The sequence below is a fragment of the Oncorhynchus nerka genome, linkage group LG15 (assembly GCF_034236695.1).
Source record: "Oncorhynchus nerka isolate Pitt River linkage group LG15, Oner_Uvic_2.0, whole genome shotgun sequence".
Classification (NCBI taxonomy): Eukaryota; Metazoa; Chordata; class Actinopteri; order Salmoniformes; family Salmonidae; genus Oncorhynchus; species Oncorhynchus nerka.
The window spans coordinates 62,824,395-62,846,877 of record NC_088410.1 but is presented as its reverse complement, the minus strand read 5'-3'; the positions used below and the strand labels follow the sequence as shown (position 1 = coordinate 62,846,877).

At 41.2% G+C, this 22,483-nt stretch overlaps 1 protein-coding gene across 3 annotated transcripts; it reads left to right on the top strand.

Annotated features, from left to right (window-relative positions):
- The first annotated feature begins 13,646 nt into the window (after positions 1 to 13,646).
- Positions 13,647 to 20,733, top strand: LOC115143094 (heterogeneous nuclear ribonucleoprotein A1-like). 3 transcript variants are annotated; one of them, XR_010458811.1, is made up of 12 exons: positions 13,647 to 13,801; positions 14,493 to 14,609; positions 16,653 to 16,799; positions 16,967 to 17,177; positions 17,291 to 17,368; positions 17,458 to 17,499; positions 17,636 to 17,710; positions 17,822 to 17,986; positions 18,110 to 18,316; positions 18,461 to 18,530; positions 20,400 to 20,501; positions 20,641 to 20,733. XR_010458811.1 is itself a non-coding variant. In XM_029683166.2 (11 exons), the coding sequence occupies exons 1-10, from the start codon at positions 13,790 to 13,792 to the stop codon at positions 18,520 to 18,522; spliced, it is 1,116 nt and encodes a 371-aa protein (XP_029539026.1). In that variant the 5' UTR covers positions 13,647 to 13,789; the 3' UTR covers positions 18,523 to 18,530; positions 19,051 to 19,756. The 3 variants fall into 3 exon arrangements, 1 of the variants encoding a protein (XP_029539026.1); XR_010458812.1 differs by lacking the exon at positions 18,461 to 18,530; XM_029683166.2 differs by lacking the exons at positions 20,400 to 20,501; positions 20,641 to 20,733 and adding an exon at positions 19,051 to 19,756.
- The last annotated feature ends 1,750 nt before the right edge of the window (positions 20,734 to 22,483 follow it).

Sequence of the window (22,483 nt, the reverse complement as noted above, 5' to 3'; positions counted from 1 at the left end):
AGCTTCCAGCGACGGTTCACAGTCCAAAGCTTCCAGCGATGGTTCACAGTCCAAAGCTTCCAGCGACGGTTCACAGTCCAAAGCTTCCAGCGACGGTTCACAGTCCAAAGCTTCCAGCGACGGTTCACAGTCCAAAGCTTCCAGCGACGGTTCACAGTCCAAAGCTTCCAGCGACGGTTCACAGTCCAAAGCTTCCAGCGTGGGTTCACAGTCCAAAGCTTCTAGCGACGGTTCACAGTCCAAAGCTTCCAGCGATGGTTCACAGTCCAAAGCTTCCAGCGATGTTTCACAGTCCAAAACTTCCAGCGACGGTTCACAGTCCAAAGCTTCCAGCGACGGTTCACAATCCAAAGCTTCCAGCGTGGGTTCACAGTCCAAAGCTTCCAGCGATGGTTCACAGTCCAAAGCTTCCAGCGACGGTTCACAGTCCAAAGCTTCCAGCGTGGGTTCACAGTCCAAAGCTTCCAGCGACGGTTCACAGTCCAAAGCTTCCAGCGACGGTTCACAGTCCAAAGCTTCCAGCGACGGTTCACAGTCCAAAGCTTCCAGCGTGGGTTCACAGTCCGAGCACAGCGTTCAGCCCGGCTTCATGGCTGGATTCGCGGTCTGAGCGGGTGCTATGTCTCACACAGGAGCCGCCACCGACGCTAGTTACCCACCCTAACCCTCCCCATCTAGGTTCAGGTATTGCGGTCGGAGTCCGCACCTTTGGGGGGGGGATACTGTCACGCCCTGACCATAGAGAGCCTTCGGGGTTCTCTATGGTGTAATAGGTCAGAGCGTGACTAGGGGTTTTTTCTAGTTATTTTAGTTCTATGTTGGTGTGTGAGTATGGTTCCCAATTGGAGGCAGCTGAATATCGTTGCCTCTAATTGGGGATCATACTTAGTGTGTCCTTTTCCCACCTGCGATGTGGGATATTGTTTTGTTTAGTGCCTATGTGCGCTACGTACTGCACATTCGTTAATTCTTTTTTTTGAAGTTTCACTGTAATAAATATGTGGAACTCTAATCACGCTGCGCCTTGGTCCACTCATTCTTACGACGTACGTGACACATCAAGTTGAAAGAAACAACTATTGCAAGTTATTACTTATTTTAGTTATTAGTAATAGGAATTTAAGGTGAAATAATTATTCCAACATGTTTTTCAAGTAGAGACAGTTAAAGGGTTAAACTGACATGTAACGGGTTGGCGCTTTCTATTTAACCCCACGGCCAGTCAGGGGAGAAGAGCCCACCGTACACCACTCACTCCCCACAGAGGTCTGCCCTGGACCTCAAAAGCCTCAGAGAGGGTCTGCACTATGGTGTGGTGACGGTTTCACACTGCGCTGTGGTGTGGTGACTGTGGTGGTTTCACACTGCGCTGTGGTGTGTGTGTCTTGTGAAAGCGGGATCTTCTGCGTGCCTGGTTAGTAAGTGTGCATACCATGGCATGCACATTTTGTACATACTATGATACACAACACTGTTATCTTGACATCCTCTTTGTGCTAAAATTAGATTATGGATCGTAACTTATTTGTTGCAGCCTTCTAGTGACTATAAATTAGCTGAAGTACGACCTAAATGAAGTACAAGACATGACTTTGTGTTACACTCCCATGGGAACTGTCACATTTGGCTCGGATTACCATTCTATGTAAATTCGTTAAATTGAGGTGAGTCAGCTAGAAACACCAGGTGTCATGAACAAAACAGATGATACATGGAAATCAACATGAGTGACAAGACCCGCCCATTCACCCTCCTGAAGAGGAAGTGAGATCCCTCCTCCTTTCTTCTTCTTGTCTTTCTCCTGTCGGTTGATTCCAGAGGTGGTGAGAGAGTGGGGCGTGGTGGGAATGTGATGGGCCCTTGTAGGATGACAAAGAGAGGCTGGAGGCCAGATCCATCATGTGCCCCCTTCCTCCATTCCTCTCTGCCTCTGCCTGGGGCTGGGGAGGGACAGGCTGCAGAGGTGTTTACCTTTACCTAACATACACAGGACACACAGGAACACACACACATGCAGTTATGAGAGCACAAATACGCGTGCATGCACACAAGGGTTCCCATACACATACACACTGCACCATACACATCCACACACTATGTGTCTACTGTCTTCATCTTGTAGCCAGCTTGTTGTAACTGTTTCAGTGCCATGTTTTCATTACCGAGTCATTTATTAGATGTGTGAGGTGGGTTTCTGGTTACAGATGGCCGAGGCAAGGAGGAGTCGTTTTCTCTCTTGATAGTTGTGCACATAAACAACTTTTGACACAGGGCAGGTGCCATGGCACACTGCACTGCCAATATATCTGTGTGTTTTGTGGTTTGGCATGAAATGTCTTGAAATTGAAAGGAATTAGTACAGTATGCATTGGCATCACTTCATTCAACTTAATAAGCATTGGCAGTACATCATTCTCTGCTCAATGTTGCCCCCCTGTGGTAATATGAAAGGAAGGCCATGCTCACTCCAAACCCACTGTTGATTTACCATGCAAACTCACATTGACAAATACACTTCAGAATTTGTAAAAAAAAACACATATAATAAACAAAATGACAGTCAAGCCTAACTAACATTGAGGTGAACTAGATATACATTTTGAGGGAGTAGGGATTACAGGACGGTTGTCTCATGGACCATGAATTGTAGGCTACGCAATCTAGGTGTTCTCTGAAAAGCAAGGGCCAACCTGAAGTTTAGGGATTTTTTAGCACTTTTCTACATGAGTTTCTAAACATTCTCATTATTGTACTTTGTCTTTTAACCATCTCCACGAACCTTGTTTGACTAGTTTTACATTACTCTGGTCTTTGCAGCACAACATAAATGTCCATTTTTGTTTAGAGTTTGCAAAACCCCATTTTAGGTTTAAGTTACCAATAATATGATGTAAATTGTCTACCCAGAATTCCAGGGTGTAAATAAATATCTGATAAAAGGAGAGGTATTTTTTTTCTCCATATGTGTTAAAATGTTATTACATAGGTTTTTACATTGGTTCTGATTATCAAACAGTGACAGTTGCCAATCATTCAATGTTCCTATTCATTAAAACATTCAGTCCACAAATGACCAATGTGTTACCGGGTAATAATAATTTTGTTCATTTTGTGCCATGACACAAGTGAAGTTTATTTCCAAATGGTATATCCACCAATATTTCACATTTGTGTTTTTTCATCAGTAATGCTTGCTTATGGGTACCTTAATGTGTGTAAAATATTACTGTTCTCAGATGTTTGTATTCATATATTTTAGATGTGTTTGATTTTGGTTGTTGTTGCAAAACACAATATATCCGTTGTTTAGCTGGAATGTAATGTGTGTATCCTGTATTTGACTGTGATATATGTGGTTATCTCACCTGCCTATCTTAAGAGGAATGGATAAGAGCATCTGCTAAATGACTCAAAGGTCAAATGTAAATGTTTTACATCCATATCTCATATTACTGTATCGAATATATTGATATTGTTTTTAATTAATTAATTAATTAAATTCATTAAAAATATTGATGTCACAAATGTATCATTTCTGCAGTTCTTTATTAAAAATGAAGTTATTTCTTACATTTGATTGTTGTAAAACCGAGCAATACTACTTATTTCCCTGAGAGTGAGGTGGATATATTGCATTTAGCAAAGAAACATGATTATTTTTCTCTCTGAAATGAAACCATCAAGTGATAGATTTTAAACAAATACATGTCTGTCATTGAACAACGCCATGCCATGACTAGATAGTGACAAAAACACACCATAATATCTTTAAATAATAAAAGATAATTTACCAACATTTCTGAAAATGTATATATAGCATTTTGGAATGAAACTCTTCAAGTATGGTTGATAGAAATCTAAATGACTTTGATATTAGCACTTTTATCAAGAAGGGGGCACATTCTTTGCAAAAATGCTGTATATTAAAATACCATAAAGTAGCCGAGCCCAGTCAGCAGTAAAACTATACTGAAAACAGCATGAAAATGGCGATTGATAACAATCCTGAAAGTGAATCTCCTCCCCTTCCTCCACTCCTATACATTGCACTCTTTGGCTTTCTCAGTGATAGGTGGAAAGACTGAGCCAGCCTCCCTCTTCCCTCCCCTGTCTCCACATGTTCCTCCTCCCACCCCTCCAGCCAGCCAGAATCCCCCCCAACCCCACCCCACAGTGCCCCAGAGGGAGCCTGATGAAGCAACAGCACCTGGATGTGAGGCCCAGCAGGTGTGTTGAGCCTGGAGGTCAAGACTGGGCCACTGCCAGGCAGCTCCAGTCCAGCCCCATATCGATGGGGCCCAACCCAGCCAGCCAGAAGGTAATTTCCTGTTTCTCTCTCCATCTCCCTCCATCCTGCAGAGCTACCAAACAGATGGGCTTTTTATTCAGCAGGGGGGCCTCCCCCTGGTCACCATAGTAACACATCTGACACACATTTTCACATAGTTAAGATGAAAAAGTCTGTTGTGGTCATTAAAAGCAAGAATTCCCCACAGTCTGATGCTGTTTCTACTTATATATATATTAGCGATGGGACATTTTCAGGAGGAACAATTTGTAAGGAACAATTTCTAATGGTACTTTTAACAAAAAATGAAGCAAAGTTTAAATTTGGACATCTACCATTCTGAAATGCCCAGCTGACTACACAGACATGGTTCATTTAGCCGTGAGTCCATATCTCAAGCAGTGGACTGGGGAGGATAGGCCCAGAGCTGGCTTTGTCATCTCATCAGACCCCACCACAGGTCTCCCAGTGGTGGAAAATGTACCCAATTGTCATACTTGAGTAAAAGTCAAGATACCTTAATAGAAAATGACTTAAGTAAAAGTGAAGGTCACCCAGTAAAATACTACTTGAGTAAAAGTATTTGGTTTTAAATACACTTAAGTATCAAAAGTAAAAGTATAAATCATTTCAAATTCCTTATATTAAGCATATATATATGTACAGATAGCCATGCCCTTCACACTCCAACCCTCAGACAAAATTGACAAATGAAGCATTTGTGTTTAGTTTGGTGAGTAAGCATGACCATTGATGTTTTCTTGATAAGTGCCTAGAGAAGCTGGAAATGTCTACAGTTCTTACAAATCCGCATCACGCTCTCAGTCTGTTAAACCTTCTGTCTTTGTTAATGGTTGGACGGTTGGTTAGAGGCTACTTTAGGGCAGAAGGCAGAGCAACGATAAGCCACACACACAGAGCCATGCAGTTCTACAAGTCACCGCCAGAGGGCAGATCTACGCATACAGAGTTGGTCCCCCAAAATCCAAGCGAAATGCCTTTATTTTTTTAAACACCTACATAGTATAGTCTCTTCCTTCATAACGTTCTTCTTTGTCTATATGTCATATTCTCAATCTCTCTAATATTATTTTCAGCTTGATACCTGGACTGGAGTTCCACCTGTGCTCTCTGTGAAGACAAGATGTGAAAAGTCTCTCAGACCGCTCTGTTTCATATCCACCACTCTCTGTTAGTGACTAGAATGATTCCACTTACATTCCCAGTTCGAAAAAGCATGAATCTGTAATCGAGTTAAAGGTGAAACAGCTTAACTGTCATCCATACCTGTCTTGTCTCTCTGTCACTTCCATGGTTGAATCCTACTGGATTAGCTGGTAGCTTTGAACCCCACTTTGCACCACATCCCTCCTTCCCCTGGTTTATTTCCCCTCCTACTCCCTCTACCTTCACCCTTCTCTTTTTTCACCAATATATTTTTTTTTATCTGAGCTTGTGCAGGGCACGCATTCGCATTGGGCTTTTATTACAGTGGTAGAGATTTAGAGTGAAGGGATATATCAGTTCGGAGCACACCGAATTAGTTAACAATGCATTATCTGCTTTTTATGGCAGCTATAACTCTCATTATGCCCCTGCTCGGGAGAGAAGGGGAGAGAGGGCAGAGAGGGGGAGAGATGGAAAGGGGGGGGGGAAAGAGATAATTGAATAAGTAAATCATCAGTTTATAATTGAGCCCGATAGCCACCAAACTGGCCATAGTTGTCAAACAGTTCTCCTTAGTTTCCTGGTTACCCTTTATTAAGTTCACTTGTTGATCAAGACTATAGACTGGTTGATCCAAATGCCGTTTGTTACTTTACTAGTTTCCATACTTTGAATTGTTTGCGGATGAGGTGACCGTCTGATAATGTCGGGCAGCAGGGAGGCCTCATCCCTGGCAGAGGATGGCTAAGACCATGAAAACTAAACTGCGTGGTCAGACCAGTCTGGGGGTGAGGAATCTTGGCCGTCTTGCTGGATTGCCCAGGTAGAGGACCCAAAGGTCACTATGTCCACAACCTAGGCCCTCTGATGCAGACTTATGAAAGGGGAGCCCCCATGCAAGGCACCACTCAGAGGAAGGTATGAACCTACACATTAATCACAGATCACAACCTCTCTACATTATGTGAGCAATCTTGTTCATCTTGTTGGGTTGAACAAAGAGGAGACAATGTTCCTGCTGACCTGACAGTTCAACTCAATCCTTTGGTTCATTCACAACCCTTGCTGACTTTTACTTCTCCACATCTTTTTTAATCAAAGACCAGGTAAGAATTTAATTTTCATTATTACAAGAACGCAAAAAGATAAAGAGTTTTGTGTTGTTCAGATTTTTTAAGCAAATTACTTTTTAGGAGGGGAGTAGAAGGTGCTTCAAACAACAGCACTCAAGGTGAAACCAAAACTCAAAACAGCATTTGGATTGAAAAGGTGAGACACACATAATTAAAAATGTATAGTTTTATTTGGCTATTTCAAGTTAAAAATTTCAAGTTGCTTTTGGCAAATCACTTTTTGCTGCATTGGCTAGGAACACATTTACCACAGACACCATGATGGTGGAAGAGGTAACGGTAAGAAAATATATTTATTAACTTAGGATAGCAAGCTCTAATACTTATAAGTGATTTTTCCTAAGAAACAGTTATCTTTGTTTGTACCTTCATTCAAAAAGTGTTCTCGACATGTTAAATATTAGTATATACAGTTGAAGTCGGAAGTTTACATACACTTAGGTTGGAGTCATTAAAACTCATTTTTCAACCACTCCACAAATTTCTTGCAAACAAACTATAGTTTTGGCAAGTCTGTTAGGACATCTACTTTATGCATGACACAAGTAATTTTTCCGACAATTGTTTACAGACAGATTATTTCACTTATTACTTTGACTTATTTTACTGTATCACAATTCCAGTGGGTCAGAAGTTTACATACACTAAGTTGACTGTGCCTTTAAACAGCTTGGAAAATTCCAGAAAATTATGTCATGGCTTTAGAAGCTTCTGATAGGCTAATTGACATCATTTGAGTCAATTGGAGGTGTACCTGTGGATGTATTTCAAGGCCTACCTTCAAACTCAGTGCCTCTTTGCTTGACATCATGGGAAAATCAAAAGAAATCAGCCAAGACCATAGAAAAAAATTGTAGACCTCCACAAGTCTGGTTCATCCTTGGGAGCAATTTCTAAACGCCCGAAGGTACCACGTTCATCTGTACAAACAATAGTACGCAAGTGTAAACACCATGGGACCACGCAGCCGTCATACCGCTCCTAGAGATGAAAGTACTTTAGTTTGAAAAGTGAAAATCAATCCCAGAACAACAGCAAAGGACCTTGTGAAGATGCTGGAGGAAACGGGTACAAAATTATCTATATCCACAGTAAAACAAGTCCTATATCAACATAACCTGAAAGGCTGCTCAGCAAGGAAGAAGTCACTGCTCCAAAACTGCCATAAAAAAAGCTAGACTACGGTTTGCAACTGCACATGGGGACAAAGATTGTACTTTTTGGAGAAATGTCCACTGGTCTGATGAAACAAAAATAGAAATGTTTGGCCATATTGACCATTGTGGTGTTTGGAGGAAAAAGGGGGAGGCTTGCAAGCTGAAGAACACCATCCCAACCGTGAAGCACGGGGGATGTCAGCATCATGTTGTGGGGGTGCTTTGCTGCAGGAGGGACTGGTGAACTTCACAAAATAGATGGCATCATGAGGCAGGGAAAATTATGTGGATATATTGAAGCAACATCTCAAGACATCAGTCAGGAAGTTAAAGCTTGGTCGCAAATGCGTCTTCCAAATGGACAATGACCCCAAGTATACTTCCAAAGTTGTGGCAAAATGGCTTAAGGAGAATAAAGTCAAGGTATTGGAGTGTCCATCACAAAGCCCTGACCTCAACCCTATAGAACATTTGTCAGCAGAAGTGAAAAAGTATGTGCGAGCAAGGAGGCCTACAAACCTGACTCAGTTACACCTGCTCTGTCAGGAGGAATAGGCCACAATTCACCCAAGCTTGTGGAAGGCTACCTGAAACGTTTGACCAAAGTTAAACAATTTAAAGGCAATGCTACCAAATACTAATTGAGTGTATGTAAACTTCTGACCCACTGGGAATGTGATGCAATAAATAAAAACTTAAATAAATCATTCTCTCTACTATTATTCTGACATTTCACATTCTTAAAGTAAAGTGGTGATCCTAACTGACCTAAGACAGGGAATTTTTTACCAGGATTAAATGTCAGGCATTGTGAAAAACTGAGTTTAAATGTATTTGGCTAAGGTGTATGTAAACTTCCGACTTCAACTGTAAGCTTATGTGAATTAATTATAATGTTATTCTGTATTCAATTGTTACATTGTTCTAATCTCTGATATGAACTGTGAGGCTTTATTAAGTCTCTCAAAAATGTGGAACTAGTCATATTGTGTTTTCCTTTGATAGAATAAATCCATAGGAGGAGAGGACCCACCTTTTTTTTAAACTAAATAGATTTAACAAATCAAACAGCCAAAAGGCCTGCATTTCAAACCATGTGGTGGCTTGTGAACATCCAATTGATAAATATTAATGTTTTGCACAACAGGAGGGTATCAGACAACCAATGAACATCCTCAATGTAAAAGGCATTAAGAAAACATACAGGAAAATGATCTGATAGACTGTTTAAGCCAATTATGCAAGATTCAGGATATCTTTATGGAAGAAGTTTCTGCCTATTTCACCTGCATGGATGCCAATATAGCTGATCAAATTGTTGGTAAGGGAATCAAATGTGAATGTAGGGGCATGAGCTGGTAGGTGTTGTGCTGCTAAAAATGGAGGTGCTGTGGACAATTTGGACAAAGAGCATGTTGCCTAGTGGGTGTTAGCGCTTGAAGTTATAGTGAATCCAAATTCCAATGTTATTCAGATACCCTACTGCAGATAACAAATGGAAAGACACTATGATAACAATAAAAACACATTCACATCTTGTCGTTGCTCTGGATATAAAAACAATCCAAAATGTATATTTTATACGGCCGCAAAGCTAACTAAAAAGCTGCATTTCCCAAGTGAGGACGGCCTTCACTTCAGCAGTGATGAATTCATTAACTTCTTCAACGAAAAGATCATGATCATTAGAAATCAAATTACAAACTCCTCTTTGAATCTGCGTATTTCTCCAAAATGTAGTTGTCCTGAGTCTGCACAGAACTGCCAGGACATAAGATCAATGGAGACACTCAAGTTTTTAAATCCTGTATCTCTCGACACATTCACGCAAATAGTGATGGCCTCTAAACCTTCCAGCTGACTACTGGACCCTATTCCAACTAAACTACTGAAAGAGCTACTTCCGGGTGCTTGGCCCTCCTATGATGAACATAATAAAAGGCTCCCTGTCCTCCGGATGTGTACCAAACTCACTAAAAGTGGCAGTAATAAAGCCTGTCCTGAAAAAGCCAAACCTTGACCCAGAATGTTTTTATAAAATGACCGGCCTATATCTAATCTCCCATTCCTCTCAAAATATTTTGAAAAAGCTGTTGCGCAGCATTCTTTTGGAGAGATTAGAAACTCTAATTGATCTACACAGACACGTTTTTGCCTGGTTTAGAGCTTATCTGTCGGAAAGATATCAGTTCATCTCTATGGATGGTATGTCCTCTGACAAATCAATGGTAAATTTCGGTGTTCCTCAAGGTTCTGTTTTAGGACCACTATTGTTTTCACTATATGTTCTACCTCTTGGTGATGTCATTCAGAAACACAATGTCAAATTTCACTGCTATGGGTACGACACACAGCGGACGACACACAGCTGCACATTTCGATGAAAGTTGGTGAAGCCCCAAAACACTGTGTTTCAGACATGAGGAAGTGGATGGCAGCAAATGTTTTACTTTTAAACTCAGACAAAACAGAGATGTTAGTTCTAGGTACCAAGAAACAAAGAGATCTGCTGTTTGATCTGACAATTAATATTGATTTTTGTACAGTTGTCTCAAATAAAACTGTGAATGACCTCTGTGTTACTCTGGATCCTGATCTCTCTTTTGATGAACATATCAAGAATATTTATAGCGCATCATTATGACTTACTTTCTCATTACTCGTAGTCAGATTACATGTTTTGGTTGGCGGGAACGGGCTTCCATTGATACACTTGGACAACAGCCTGAGGACATGATTGGTGAGGATCATTCTTCTTCCAATAAAATAACTATGGCTGGGGTGGTCAATGTATAGAAAATGACATGCTTCAAAGCATTGATATTACAATGGTGCTGGAATCTTGTGCTAATAGCAGGACACAATACGAATAAGAATTCATGAAACAGTCTAATCTATATCAAAGGCATGACACACTACACCCCATTGACTCTGTACACTCATGCAATGCAGTATTTCACTACCTCAAGTAACACCACATCTCTTCCTAATCCAGGAGGCCTTTATAAAGGTATCGGTGAAGACCATGAAGAAAGTGCTGGAGAGGGTGATGAGGAAGGAGAGTGTGGGGTCTATGAAAAAGGAGAGGGAGAGGGTAAAGTCTATGAAGGAGTAGAGGGAGAAGGTGAGGTCTATGAAGAAGGAGAGGGAGAGGGTAAAGTCTATGAAGGAGTAGAGGGAGAAGGTGAGGTCTATGAAGAAGGAGAGGGTGAGGGTAAAGTCTATGAAGGAATAGAGGGAGAAGGTGAGGTCTGTGAAGAAGGTCCTGGTGAGGGCAAAGTAGAGCAAATGTTTGAATTTATTTGTTTAATATTTATTTATCCAGGTTAGTCTCATTGAAATAAAATCTATTTTTCAAAAGAGACTTGGTCCAACCAAGACCAGCAATGATGGTAGCCTCAAGATCCAAACTAAATCACGTTACATTTCACTGTGGTTTCTCGTCACTTATTCTGAATTAGTAGAGTGAGACAATAGTGAACCGTAGTGTAATTGAGTGTGGACCTGGGGGTTAGCTCTGCCTACTATGATGGTAGCCTTAAAATCTCAAATTAACAATGTAACATTTCACTATGGTTTCACTTTACTAATTCAATCTGGCATTCCTCTAATAGACGGGTAATTGGACTGTCTAAAAAATAACCAGTCCAATCAGCGTCCTCTCAGAAATGATGTGCAAATTTAGAACGAAAACCCGCATGGCCAAATGCAGTAGTTTGGATGAGGTTGTCTTTTGATCGGTTGAAGTTGATCCAGAAGCTGACAGGTTTTGAATAATGCCCCACACACAGTAGATACAGGCACAAACCTTTTAAATGAAAAGATGGCCATAATGAATTTGTTAAGTGAAACGGAACAGTTCAGTTTGGATCCAGGCACTATCAGAGGCATCGCTTCTGGGAAAAGGACCTCTCTAGACCCATTCAACTTCAAAACCAGCAGAGTTGAAGCAAATAGTTTAGAACCCCTGCATCAACCTGACCATCATCTCAAAACACAGCACCTTCAACTCTCCAAGGATCCTACATAAAAATATCTTACCAGTTCAAGCTGACTATGACTGAGTGTTGATCAACCTGGCATGTTACTAGTACTGTTAATTATATTGTAACTATTGTAATTGTTTGTGTATTTCAACCATTAGACCATATGCTTCAGAAACAAAATACCTAATAGCAGCTGTTCTGACTTTGGCCAATTAGTGATCCTTTTGTGATTATCTTTGATTTCAATAAAATGCTCCTGATTATTCAGTTGTATCCTGATTCTCTGTATAATATATTAGTCCAAGCAATTTGCAGTAAACTGAATAAAGTGGGAACACTGACCTATCACTGTGTTGGGGCCGTGGGGGAAATTAGCGATTGGAGGAGATGGCGGGAAAGGACATAAGGAAGAAAGTGGAGAATATTATGAATAAACATGAAGTGGGGGATTACAAATGCCTTCTGAAAGATCTGGGGAAAGATAAGGACAAGAAAAAAAGGAGAACAGTGGAAATGGTTATGTGGGAATGAGCGATTTCACAGATCTTTTGGAAGAACTTGAGGAAATTGAGAGTGACGAGAGTGAGGATGAATTAGATGTGGTGGCAGGTGCAGTGATGACTGTTGAGAAGAAGTTGAGTGTAGTGGGAGGCGGTGTGGCGAGGAAGGTTGGCATCAAGTGCAAAAAGTGGGACATGTGTTACAGAGGCTCTGAGATGGAACCTGATGAGAGGGTGGATGAAGTTCCTGCAGTGAGGACCGCTGATCCATATATGGTGATAGGTTGGGTGGAGAAGAAGTTGGGGTTGAGTTGGTGAAAGTAACTAGGAGTGGACTAGTGATGATTTATTGTGTTTCTTCAGACCAGAGGAAGCTGGCTGATCACTTGATCGCTTTGCTCTACATAGCAGGGCACCATTGAAAGGAGTGACAATGGGGGTGGCATTAAATGTTGAGGAAGATCAGTTGAATGTGACGATTCCCGGTGTCTCCGTAGCTTTCCATTTGGTGCGACGCAGATCCAGTGGAGAGTGTGAGGCAAAGGGAGAAGACGTTGTATGTCCTGTTGAGTTTTAATGTAGTGTCTTTGCCAGATAAGGTTAAGGAAGTGTAAGTCATCAGGTGAGAGCGTTTGTTCCGAAAATACTTCAGTGTTTAAGGTGTCAGGTTTATGGGCATGTTGCATCAGTATGTAGAAAGGAGAGTCCTAGATGTGAGAAGTGTGCAGGATGGCATGAGACAAAGGAATGTGTAGTTTTGGTGGAGAAAATTGTGTGTCTTAGTTGTAGGGGTGCCCATGGGGCTGGAAATCAGAGGTGTCCAGTGGGAGAAAGGCAGGTTGAGGTTGGTCGGGTGAGAGTGGTACAGAATGTGTTGTATGCTGAAGCAGTGAAGAGAGCGGTAGAGGAAGATAGTACACAGTGAGGGATCCTGAGAGGATTCATGTGAGTAGGCAGAGACGAATGGAGAGTGATAGGAATAATATGTAAGGTAGATTTCTTGGCATTCATAGCTATGGTTGTACTGCAGAAATAGATTGAAAGTCACAGAAAATTGAGGTTGTTGTGGCAGCGGCAGAGAAATACTTGAAACTGCAAGGTTTTCCTGCAGAACAGTTACAGGAGGTGTTGAGTGGTAGTGTACTGGAGTAGGATTAGATAAGGTAAATAGTGGAATGGGAATTTTTGTATATATTAATTTATTCATGTTTTATTTCGAGAGGTCTAATAGTTGTCAGGGTAATTTTTCCTTTACCCCAATTGTATAGTACCGTATCACAAATTATTTAATGTAGGTAGGCCGTGAATGGCCTCACACTCCAGTACAGTAGGTGGCGGTGTATACACTTTAAATAGGATGCGATTCGCCAACATAATCCCAAAGAACAAGAAGATCACCGAGCTGGAGGGGCGGATCACTATGTTGTTCATTCTGATCACAGCAGTGCTGTTGAGTCTCTAGGCTAGCACAGCTTACGCTAGCTTGGCAATAGCTCTCGCATGAATTAGCTCGTTTCTATTTACGCTACGGTCGAACTAAATATATTTTTTTTAAAGAATGTCGAAGGAGGTAAGTTTGTATTGATTACTATTCATTAACGTGCTGATTGGTTGTAACGTTTTAGTCCGTAACAGTTGTGCTATTTGAAGGCGACGCATTCTTACTTACCTAACGTTAAACATGACAGCAGGCCATTTGATCTGACAGCAGGCCATTTGATCTGCAGTTGTAAAGGTCTTTGTCAGCATTGTTATTTAGCGAGTCACCAGTATTTTCACAACTTATTATGAAGATGCATTTTTGTAAACATTCGCCCATTTGTTCACAATTGCAACTGAATTTTTATGGCGCCTGCATCAAGTAAAGTGTACAGTCCGCCATTATATCTAGCCAGTTAACGTTAGCTAGTAGAGGGCGCGCGGTGACGCTCGATAGTTAACGTTAGCTCTGGGAGATCCGCTTTTGTCGCGGACTTTGAATAAGCAAAAAGCGCTAGTGTGTTTGCGTTAAATTCATTTCAAATTGTGCACTGCTTGTTCATTTGTATTATAGATAGTTTACTAGCTAGCGTTAGCGAAATGGCTTATTCATAGAATGGCTACCAACCCAGGCTCCCGATGCGTTAAAGCAGCAGGCCGCATGCCTAACTAGCAAGTAACGGTAGGCCATTTCTGAGTGTAGTAGTAGACCTGACTTGCCATGGCTAGCAATGATCCCCATTTGCTTCTAATCCAGTGTGTTTCCCTCGTATTAAATTCAGTCTCCCCGTGAGCCGGAGCAGCTCCGCAAGCTCTTCATTGGTGGGCTGAGCTTCGAGACTACCGACGAGAGTTTGCGGACCCATTTTGAAAGATGGGGATCCCTCACAGATTGTGTGGTAAGTATTGCATTGCTTTTCTAATACGGAACAAAAATATAAACTCAACAATTTCATAGTTATTTTTTTAATGAGTTACTGTTCATATAGATGAAATAAATTCATAGCACTACACACCCTAGTACAATTCCAGGCTGTATCACAACCGGTCATGATTGGGAGTCCCATAGGACGGCACACAATTGGCCCAGCGTCATTAGGGATTGGCCGGGTTAGGCTGTCATTGTAAACAATAATTTGTTCTTTACTGACTTGCCTAGTACATTTTTTATTTATTTAACATCTTTTGGTTAAAGATGCCTTTAAAAAATGGGCCTCACAATGGGCCTCAGGATCTTGTCGCAGTATTTTTGTGCTTTCAAATTGCCATTGATAAAATACAATGCTGCTTGTTGTCTGTAGCTTATGCCTGCCCATACCATAACCCCACTCATCATGGGGCACTCTGTTCACAACGTTGACATCGGAAAACCGCTCGCCCACACAACGCCATACTCTGCGGTCTGCGGTTGTTATGCTGTTTGGACGTCTCAGATTATCTAAAATTACGTTGGAATCTGCTTATGGTAGAGAAATTAACATTAAATGATCTGGCAACAGTGCTGGTGAACATTCCTGCAGTCAGCATGCCAATTGCACGCTCCCTCAACTTGAGACATCTGTGGTGTTGTGTGACACAACTGCACATTTTAGTGGCCAATTGTCCCCAACCCATAATTTTAAAAGGCTAATTGATCATTAGAAAACCCTTTTGCAATTATGTTATCACAGCTGAGAACTGTTCTGATTTAAAGAAGCAATAAACTGGCCTCAGACTAGTTGAGTATTTGGAGCATCAGTATTTGTGGGTTGGATTACAGGCTCAAAACGGCCAGAACAATAGACAAAGAACTCGTCAGTCTATTCTTGTTCTGAGAAATGAAGGCTATTCCATGTGAGAAATTGCCAAGAAACTGAAGATCTTGTACAACGCTATGTACTACTCCCATCACAGAACAGCGCAAACGGTCTCTAACCAGAACAGAAAGAGGAGTGGGAGGCCCCAGTGCACAACTGAGCAAGAGGACAGGTGCATTAGTGTCTAGGTGAGAAACAGACACCTCACAAGTCCTCAACTGGCAGCTTCATTAAATAGTACCCGCAAAACACTAGACTCAACTTCAACCATGAAGAGGCAACTCCGGGATGCGGCGTTCCTCTGTCCAGTGTTTGTGTTCTTTTGCCCATCTTAATATTCTTTTTATTGGCCAGTCTGAGATATGGCTTTTTCTTTCGAACTCTGCCTAGGCCAGCATCCTGGAGTCAAACAGCTCAAATAAGCCAAGAGAAACAACTTCCCATTACTTTAAGACATGAAGGAAGTGAATCTGTAAAATGTCAAGAACTTTGACAGTTCTTTCACTTGCAATTGCAAAAGCCATGATGGCACTGGTTCTCATGAGGACCACCACAGGAAAGGAAAACCAAGAGTTGCCTCTGCTGCAGAGGATTGGTTCATTAGATTTGCCAGCCTCAGATTGCAGCCCAAATAAATGCTTCACAGAGTTCAAGTAGCAGACACATCTCAACCTTGACTGTTCAGAGGAGACGGCGTGAATCAGGCTTTCATGGTCAAATTGCTGCAAAGAAACCACTACACAAGAAGAAGATACTTGCTTAGGCCAAGAAACAGGAGCAATGGACATTAGACCTGTGGAAATCTGTCTGAGTCCAAATTGGAGTTGAACTGCAGAGTGAAGGAAAAGAAGCCAACAAGTGCACAGCGCATGTCAGAACTCCTTCAATACTGTTGGGAAAGCATTCCAGGTGAAGCTGGTTGAGAGAATGCAAAGAGTGCAAAGCTGTCATCAAGGCAAGGGGTGGCTACTTTGAAGAATCTAAAATATATTTTCATTTAACGCTTTTTGGTTACAAAATGATTCCATATGTGTTATTTCATAGTTGTGATGTGTTCACTATTCTAAAATGTAGAAAATAGTCTAAATAAACTTTTGACTGGTACTTTTGTAATTATATCAGCAAATTAACGGTTCAATTCCTCAGGTAATGAAAGATCCAGTCACAAAGAGATCGAGGGGCTTTGGCTTTGTCACTTACAGCTCTGTGGATGAAGTTGATGCATCAATGGAGGCTCGTCCTCATAAGGTTGATGGCCGCCAAGTGGAGCCCAAGAGAGCGGTGTCCAGAGAGGTGAGCGGCGTCTGCTGTGACTACAAAACACAAAAACCTCCCAGTTTCACATAATTTGATGTTTTTGGGTGCTGCTGGAGTCTCTGAATATGAAGTGGAATTGTTTTTAATTATCTTCTGTTTCTCTTTTGAAGTGATTTTAATATTTTGAATGTCATGTTGGACAGGATTCCTCAAGGCCAGGTGCACACACCACTGTGAAGAAGATCTTTGTGGGTGGCATCAAGGAGGACACAGAGGAGCATCACCTTAGGGACTACTTTGATCAATTTGGCAAGATCGAAGTCATCGACATCATGACTGATAGGACCAGCGGGAAGAAGAGGGGGTTTGCCTTTGTTACATTTGATGATCATGATGCAGTCGATAGGATTGTCAGTAAGTTCTCAAGTCAACACCATTGATACAGAAAAGCTGCTATTGTGTATTTAGATGTTTTACTTTTTTTCGTCGAGTAATTTACTGATCTGTTTTTAACAATCTCCTTTCAGTCCAGAAGTATCATACAGTGAATGGTCACAACTGTGAAGTGAGGAAGGCTTTGTCAAAGGAAGACATGAACCGGTCCGGTATGTATTGTAGCAGTTGATTCCCAACAACAACTGAAGCTTTAGATGTGATGTTGAGAAAGTGACTGACCTGTTTGTCTGAATTTCAGGGCCAAGAGGTGGAAACTTTGGTAGAGGTGGCGGATATGGAGGTATGAGCACTCTGGTTTTTATTTCCTTTTAAACCATATTCATCCTTGTTCCGTAGGGAATTAATTTACTAGTTGGTTGCCCAGGTGCAATGCAGGCTTCAAGTTATTCTCACATCTGTAACGATTTTTTTCCTAGGTGGTTTCGGTGGAGGGAGAGGAGGAGGTGGAGGATATGGTGATAACGATGGATACAATAACTATGGAGGCAATGGTGAGTTCTTCTGTATTTTTTCTAGATATTGTAAAATAAAATGTGGGCAATGTTTTTGGGAGGATTTGCCAGTTTGTCCAAAAGCTTAACTTGTTTGACTTATTTCCTTAGGTGGCGGCTATGGTGGAGGTCCCGGCGGGTATGGTGGTGGCAACCGGGGCTATGGCGGAGGCGGCGGCGGTGGTTATGGTAACCAGGGTGGCAGCTATGGAGGAGGAGGAGGATACGACAACTACAACAATGGAGGTGGTGGTGGTGGTGGAAGCTACAGAGGTGGTAGGTCAACCAAGCAATGGTGCGCTGCACATATAAATAGTGCCATCACTTAGTTTTGTATCGGGATAGCTGTGTGTGATGGATAGCTTGGAATTTAAAACTACTATCTGTGTCCTCTTGCAGGTAACTACGGAGCTAGTAGTGGTGGTGGGAGCAGCAGTGGAAGTGGTGGTGGTGGTGGTGGTGGAGACTACAATGACTTTGGCAATTACAACAGCCAGTCGTCCTCCAGCTACGGCCCAATGAAAGGAGGCAGCGGCTATAGTGGCGGCAGTGGAGGGGGCCGGAGCAGCAACCCATATGGTGGTGGTGGTGGTGTTGGTGGTGGTGGTAAGTCCCATGTTACACTTCCCCTTGAAGTAAAGAAGAACTGAGCCTAAGTCCCTGGATTTGTAAGGGAGGAAAATATAGGCGTTTCCCTAGTAGCTAGTCCCTTGAGTTGAGCACTTACGTAAGACCTGGCCCATTCTGCAGGTGGTTACGGAGGAGGCTCCGGTGGTGGATATGGAGGGGGCTCCGGAGGTCGAAGGTTCTAGGTTCTGAGGTAAGCGCTGTACTGAAAAAATTGCACTGCACCTCTAGATTGGACTGTTAAATGTAGTTTTGGAGTCCGTACATTGGAGGAATTGAGATTGCCATTTCCACTATGTGGCTTCCTTGGCACAGCCTAATCCAAGATGCAGCATAGTTGTTTTTAGAAAACAAAGCACTCCCTTTACATATGGCCAGTAGGCCTAGGCTCGAGGGCAATCATATACCGTGATACATGTGCTGAAATTGATTGTCTGAGTTCTGTATGGGGGATCCAGCAGCAAACCTTTACTTTCACAGAATCTACCATCTATTGAGCCCCTTGGCATATATGGATTGGACTGAGTTTGAAACATCCCCCCCAACTCCACACACACAATCTGCCCTTCTTGTCTTTGCTATGCAGTGCAACGGGCTTGAATTGAAGGCTTGCTCCTGGCTTTTCTCCTCTTGACCCCACTCAAATGTAGCTGATAATGACGAAAGAAGGAAGGTGCAAAAGTTTAACAATGTTGTTCCGTATTGTCCAACAGGCTACAGTACTTAGGAGAGGAGAGCCAGAGAGGTGACAGGGAAAGGAAGCAGCAGGTTTACCCCCTAGATCTGCTCAGCCAAGCACAGTTGTGGCAGGTTTACATCTGCCACATGAAGAGAAATGTACAGTAGAAAAGGAAAAATCATGTGGAGAGGGAGGGAGGGGAATGGGTGGGTCCTTTTCAAACCGTTCTTGTCAAATGCTTCCCAGCAGGATTATATGATTTTGTAGTTTTGCTTTTTTTGTCTTTGAAGTGTAAAGCATTCCACTAAGGTTTTATGTAGGTATTTAGATTTTTCCCCGCACCTATAGGGTGTTTTTAAGATGTAACCGCCACCAAATCAAGATTAAATAAACCGCTTTTCAGTTTTGTTTTTTTACATTGTGTATTTTGATTGATGGGTTCCTGTTGATTGTGTTACATGAGATGAGTAGTCCTCAACAGATGAGTAGATGGTATGAAGTGTAATTGGAATATCCTCAGAGTACTTGCGTTATGTTCCATATTCAGTATCAAAGCATGTCATTGTTTAGAAAAGTGAATTTTTGTTTAGATAGTTTACCTCAATGCCTTTGGTGAAAATACCCTGCTTGCATACAGAGGTCAAAGGCCTTTGTGCTTCTGGGCCGCCGGGCCGGTTTCTCCCCTAAAGTTTAGCATTGTTGCCACTGGACAAAATAAAAGTTTTGCTTAATGGCTTTTCTGTTGGCTCATAGCTTCACAATCAATTGGAGTCTAGCTTACACACAGAACTTGAGACTAGCCTATCAATTGGAGGAGCCAGCTGAGAGGCTAGTCATTGGGAGGAACCAGCTAAGGGAGAGAAGTAGCAAGATCCCCGCGAGGAGCCAGTGAAGCAGGGGACAGCAGCAGTCTTTGAGTACAGATGGTTGCTCTTGTAAGACTAGCGAGAGGCAGCTCGAGAAAGGAAGGGGTATTTTATATACCATGCTGGTAGGTAAGAAGAGATTTTTGATCAACTCTTGTATTTTTAACACTCACCTTTTTGAAAATGTTAGCAGTCCATGTTAAGTCTCAGGGTAAATTCACTAACATGGGCTCCGTAGGCATTTTATTCCAGCAAAGGTATTTAATCTTAGAATAAGAGGGCTATAGATTTAGTGAATTAGTTAACTACCAGTGTTTTTGGTTGCCCAATTACCTGAATGATGCAAACCTTGACTGCTACTCAACTGCATTTGTGACAACATAAGTGGCCGGATATCCTCAACATTAATGACTAGATCTGGTTACACTAATGTTGGTAGTGCATGAAAATCTAGAATAAAGCCACTCAGTAGCACTAAAAATGTATGTACTTTCTCTAATATCTTTCTCATTTTCAGGAATGTAAGATGTCTGCACTAGTGCACCTCGCATGCACCTTATCTTGCACCTCTACACCTGTACTGCGATGACCAGCGATTGCAGGACCAATTATGACATGGGTATGCTGGATTTTTTTTTTTACTTTAAAAAAAATTGTGATGCCTCACTTTCTCTGCTTTGTGCAGGCCAAATATATTATTTCAAGATGAGGTGTGCGTGCTTTGTGTGGTTTTAATTGCTTTAATGTTTGTCTTTCAGTGTCATTTTAAATGGACAGAAGGGACACTACAGGAATGCTGCTGGACAGTTTTAAACTTTTGTACGAACTTGAAATAAAATGTTATTTTTTAAGCATTTGTCTTTATTGTAAACACTTATGGTCTGTTTTTCCAAATGAAGTATTGATTGTATGTTCTGTAGAGGCAGTTCATTCTGTATAGACTGCTCTATGTGGTGCAGAGGGAAATTTATTTTAGGTTTTTATCACCTATTTGCTGAATGTCAAATTCCTGTGTACGGGGTTTAACGGAAGTAGAGTAAGGAAGAGGTATGAAGTAGAGTAAGGAAGAGGTATGAAGTAGAGTAAGGAAGAGGTATGAAGTAGAGTAAGGAAGAGGTATGAAGTAGAGTAAGGAAGAGCAGCTCATACAGTGGTGTAAAGTACTTAAGTAAAAATACTTTAAAGTACTACTTATGTAGTTTTGGAGTGTATCTGTAGTTTACTATTTATATTTTTGAAAATTTTTACTTCACTTCATTCCTAAATAAATAAATGTACTTTTCACTCCATACATTTTCCCTGACACTCAAACGTACTTGTTCCATTTTGAATGCTTAGCAGAATAGGAAAACGATCAGATGTTTGTCTGTCGAGTATTTTTCTCCGCTCATACAGTGGTGTAAAGTACTTAAGTAAAAATCCTTTAAAGTACTACTTATGTAGGTTTTTAGGGTATCTGTAGTTGAAGAGAACCTCCCTGGGCATCCCTACTGCCTTTGATCTGTCAGACTCACTAAACACACACACTTAATTTGTAAATGATGTTGGAGTGTGCCCCTGGCTATCTGTAAATACATTTTAAAACTAAATTGTGCCGTCTGGTTTGCTTAATATAAGGAATTTCAACGTATTTATACTTTTACTTTTGATACTTAAGTATATTTTAGCAATTTGCATTTAATTTTGATACTTTGATACTTTTACTCAAGTAGTATTTTACTGGGTGACTTTTACTTGAGTCATTTTCTATTAAGATATCTACTTTTACTCAAATATGACAATTGGGTACTTTTCTCCAACATTTTAAATTTTTCAGTGGGTGCTGCAGCACCCTCATCCTCCCGACTTCCTGCGGCTATGTACACACCATCATATATTATTTGACTCTGATGATAAAGAAATATAAAATATTCCTGTAAAGGAATGTGTTAAATATTTAGGAATACATCTGTCAAAAAAACACTTAGTCAGACAACATTTGAATTTCTCTCCTAAAACTAAGAAAACCAAAAATATATTCAATAATTGGCTACAGAGAGATCTTTCTATACTTGGGAGAGTACTTCTGTCCAAGACAGAGGGACTGTCTCATTTTGTGTACCCCTCATTATCGTTATGTGTAAATCCTTCTACTTGTAAAAAGATCAATAAGACCTTTCTTGACTTCATCTGGAAAAATAAGTCTCACAAACTAAAAAAGTCAGTCCTTTCTAACAAAAGAGCTGAAGGCGATCTAGAAGTGTTGGATTTTGTTGACATAAATAACAATTTGAAGTAAGGAATAAGTCATTGTTCTACCCCAGCTAGCATGAGTGGAATATTGACTTTGTTCTTGATGTTTTCGACAACAAGGGTAATATTCTCACGTATGAACAATTTATAACATTGAAAGAGTTTCCAATACTATTCAGAGAGTTTATTTCTGTGATCAAAGCCGTTCCCAGTGGTCTAACTACACCAATGAAAACTCATCTTAGCTTTGGTAATGATCACAAAGTTGATCCAGAACTCAGATTGGAAGGCGTGGGTTTACTTGAGAAATCTTGTTGTAATAAATATATAAGACACATTCTTAATTCACAAATCCAACTTACACACTGG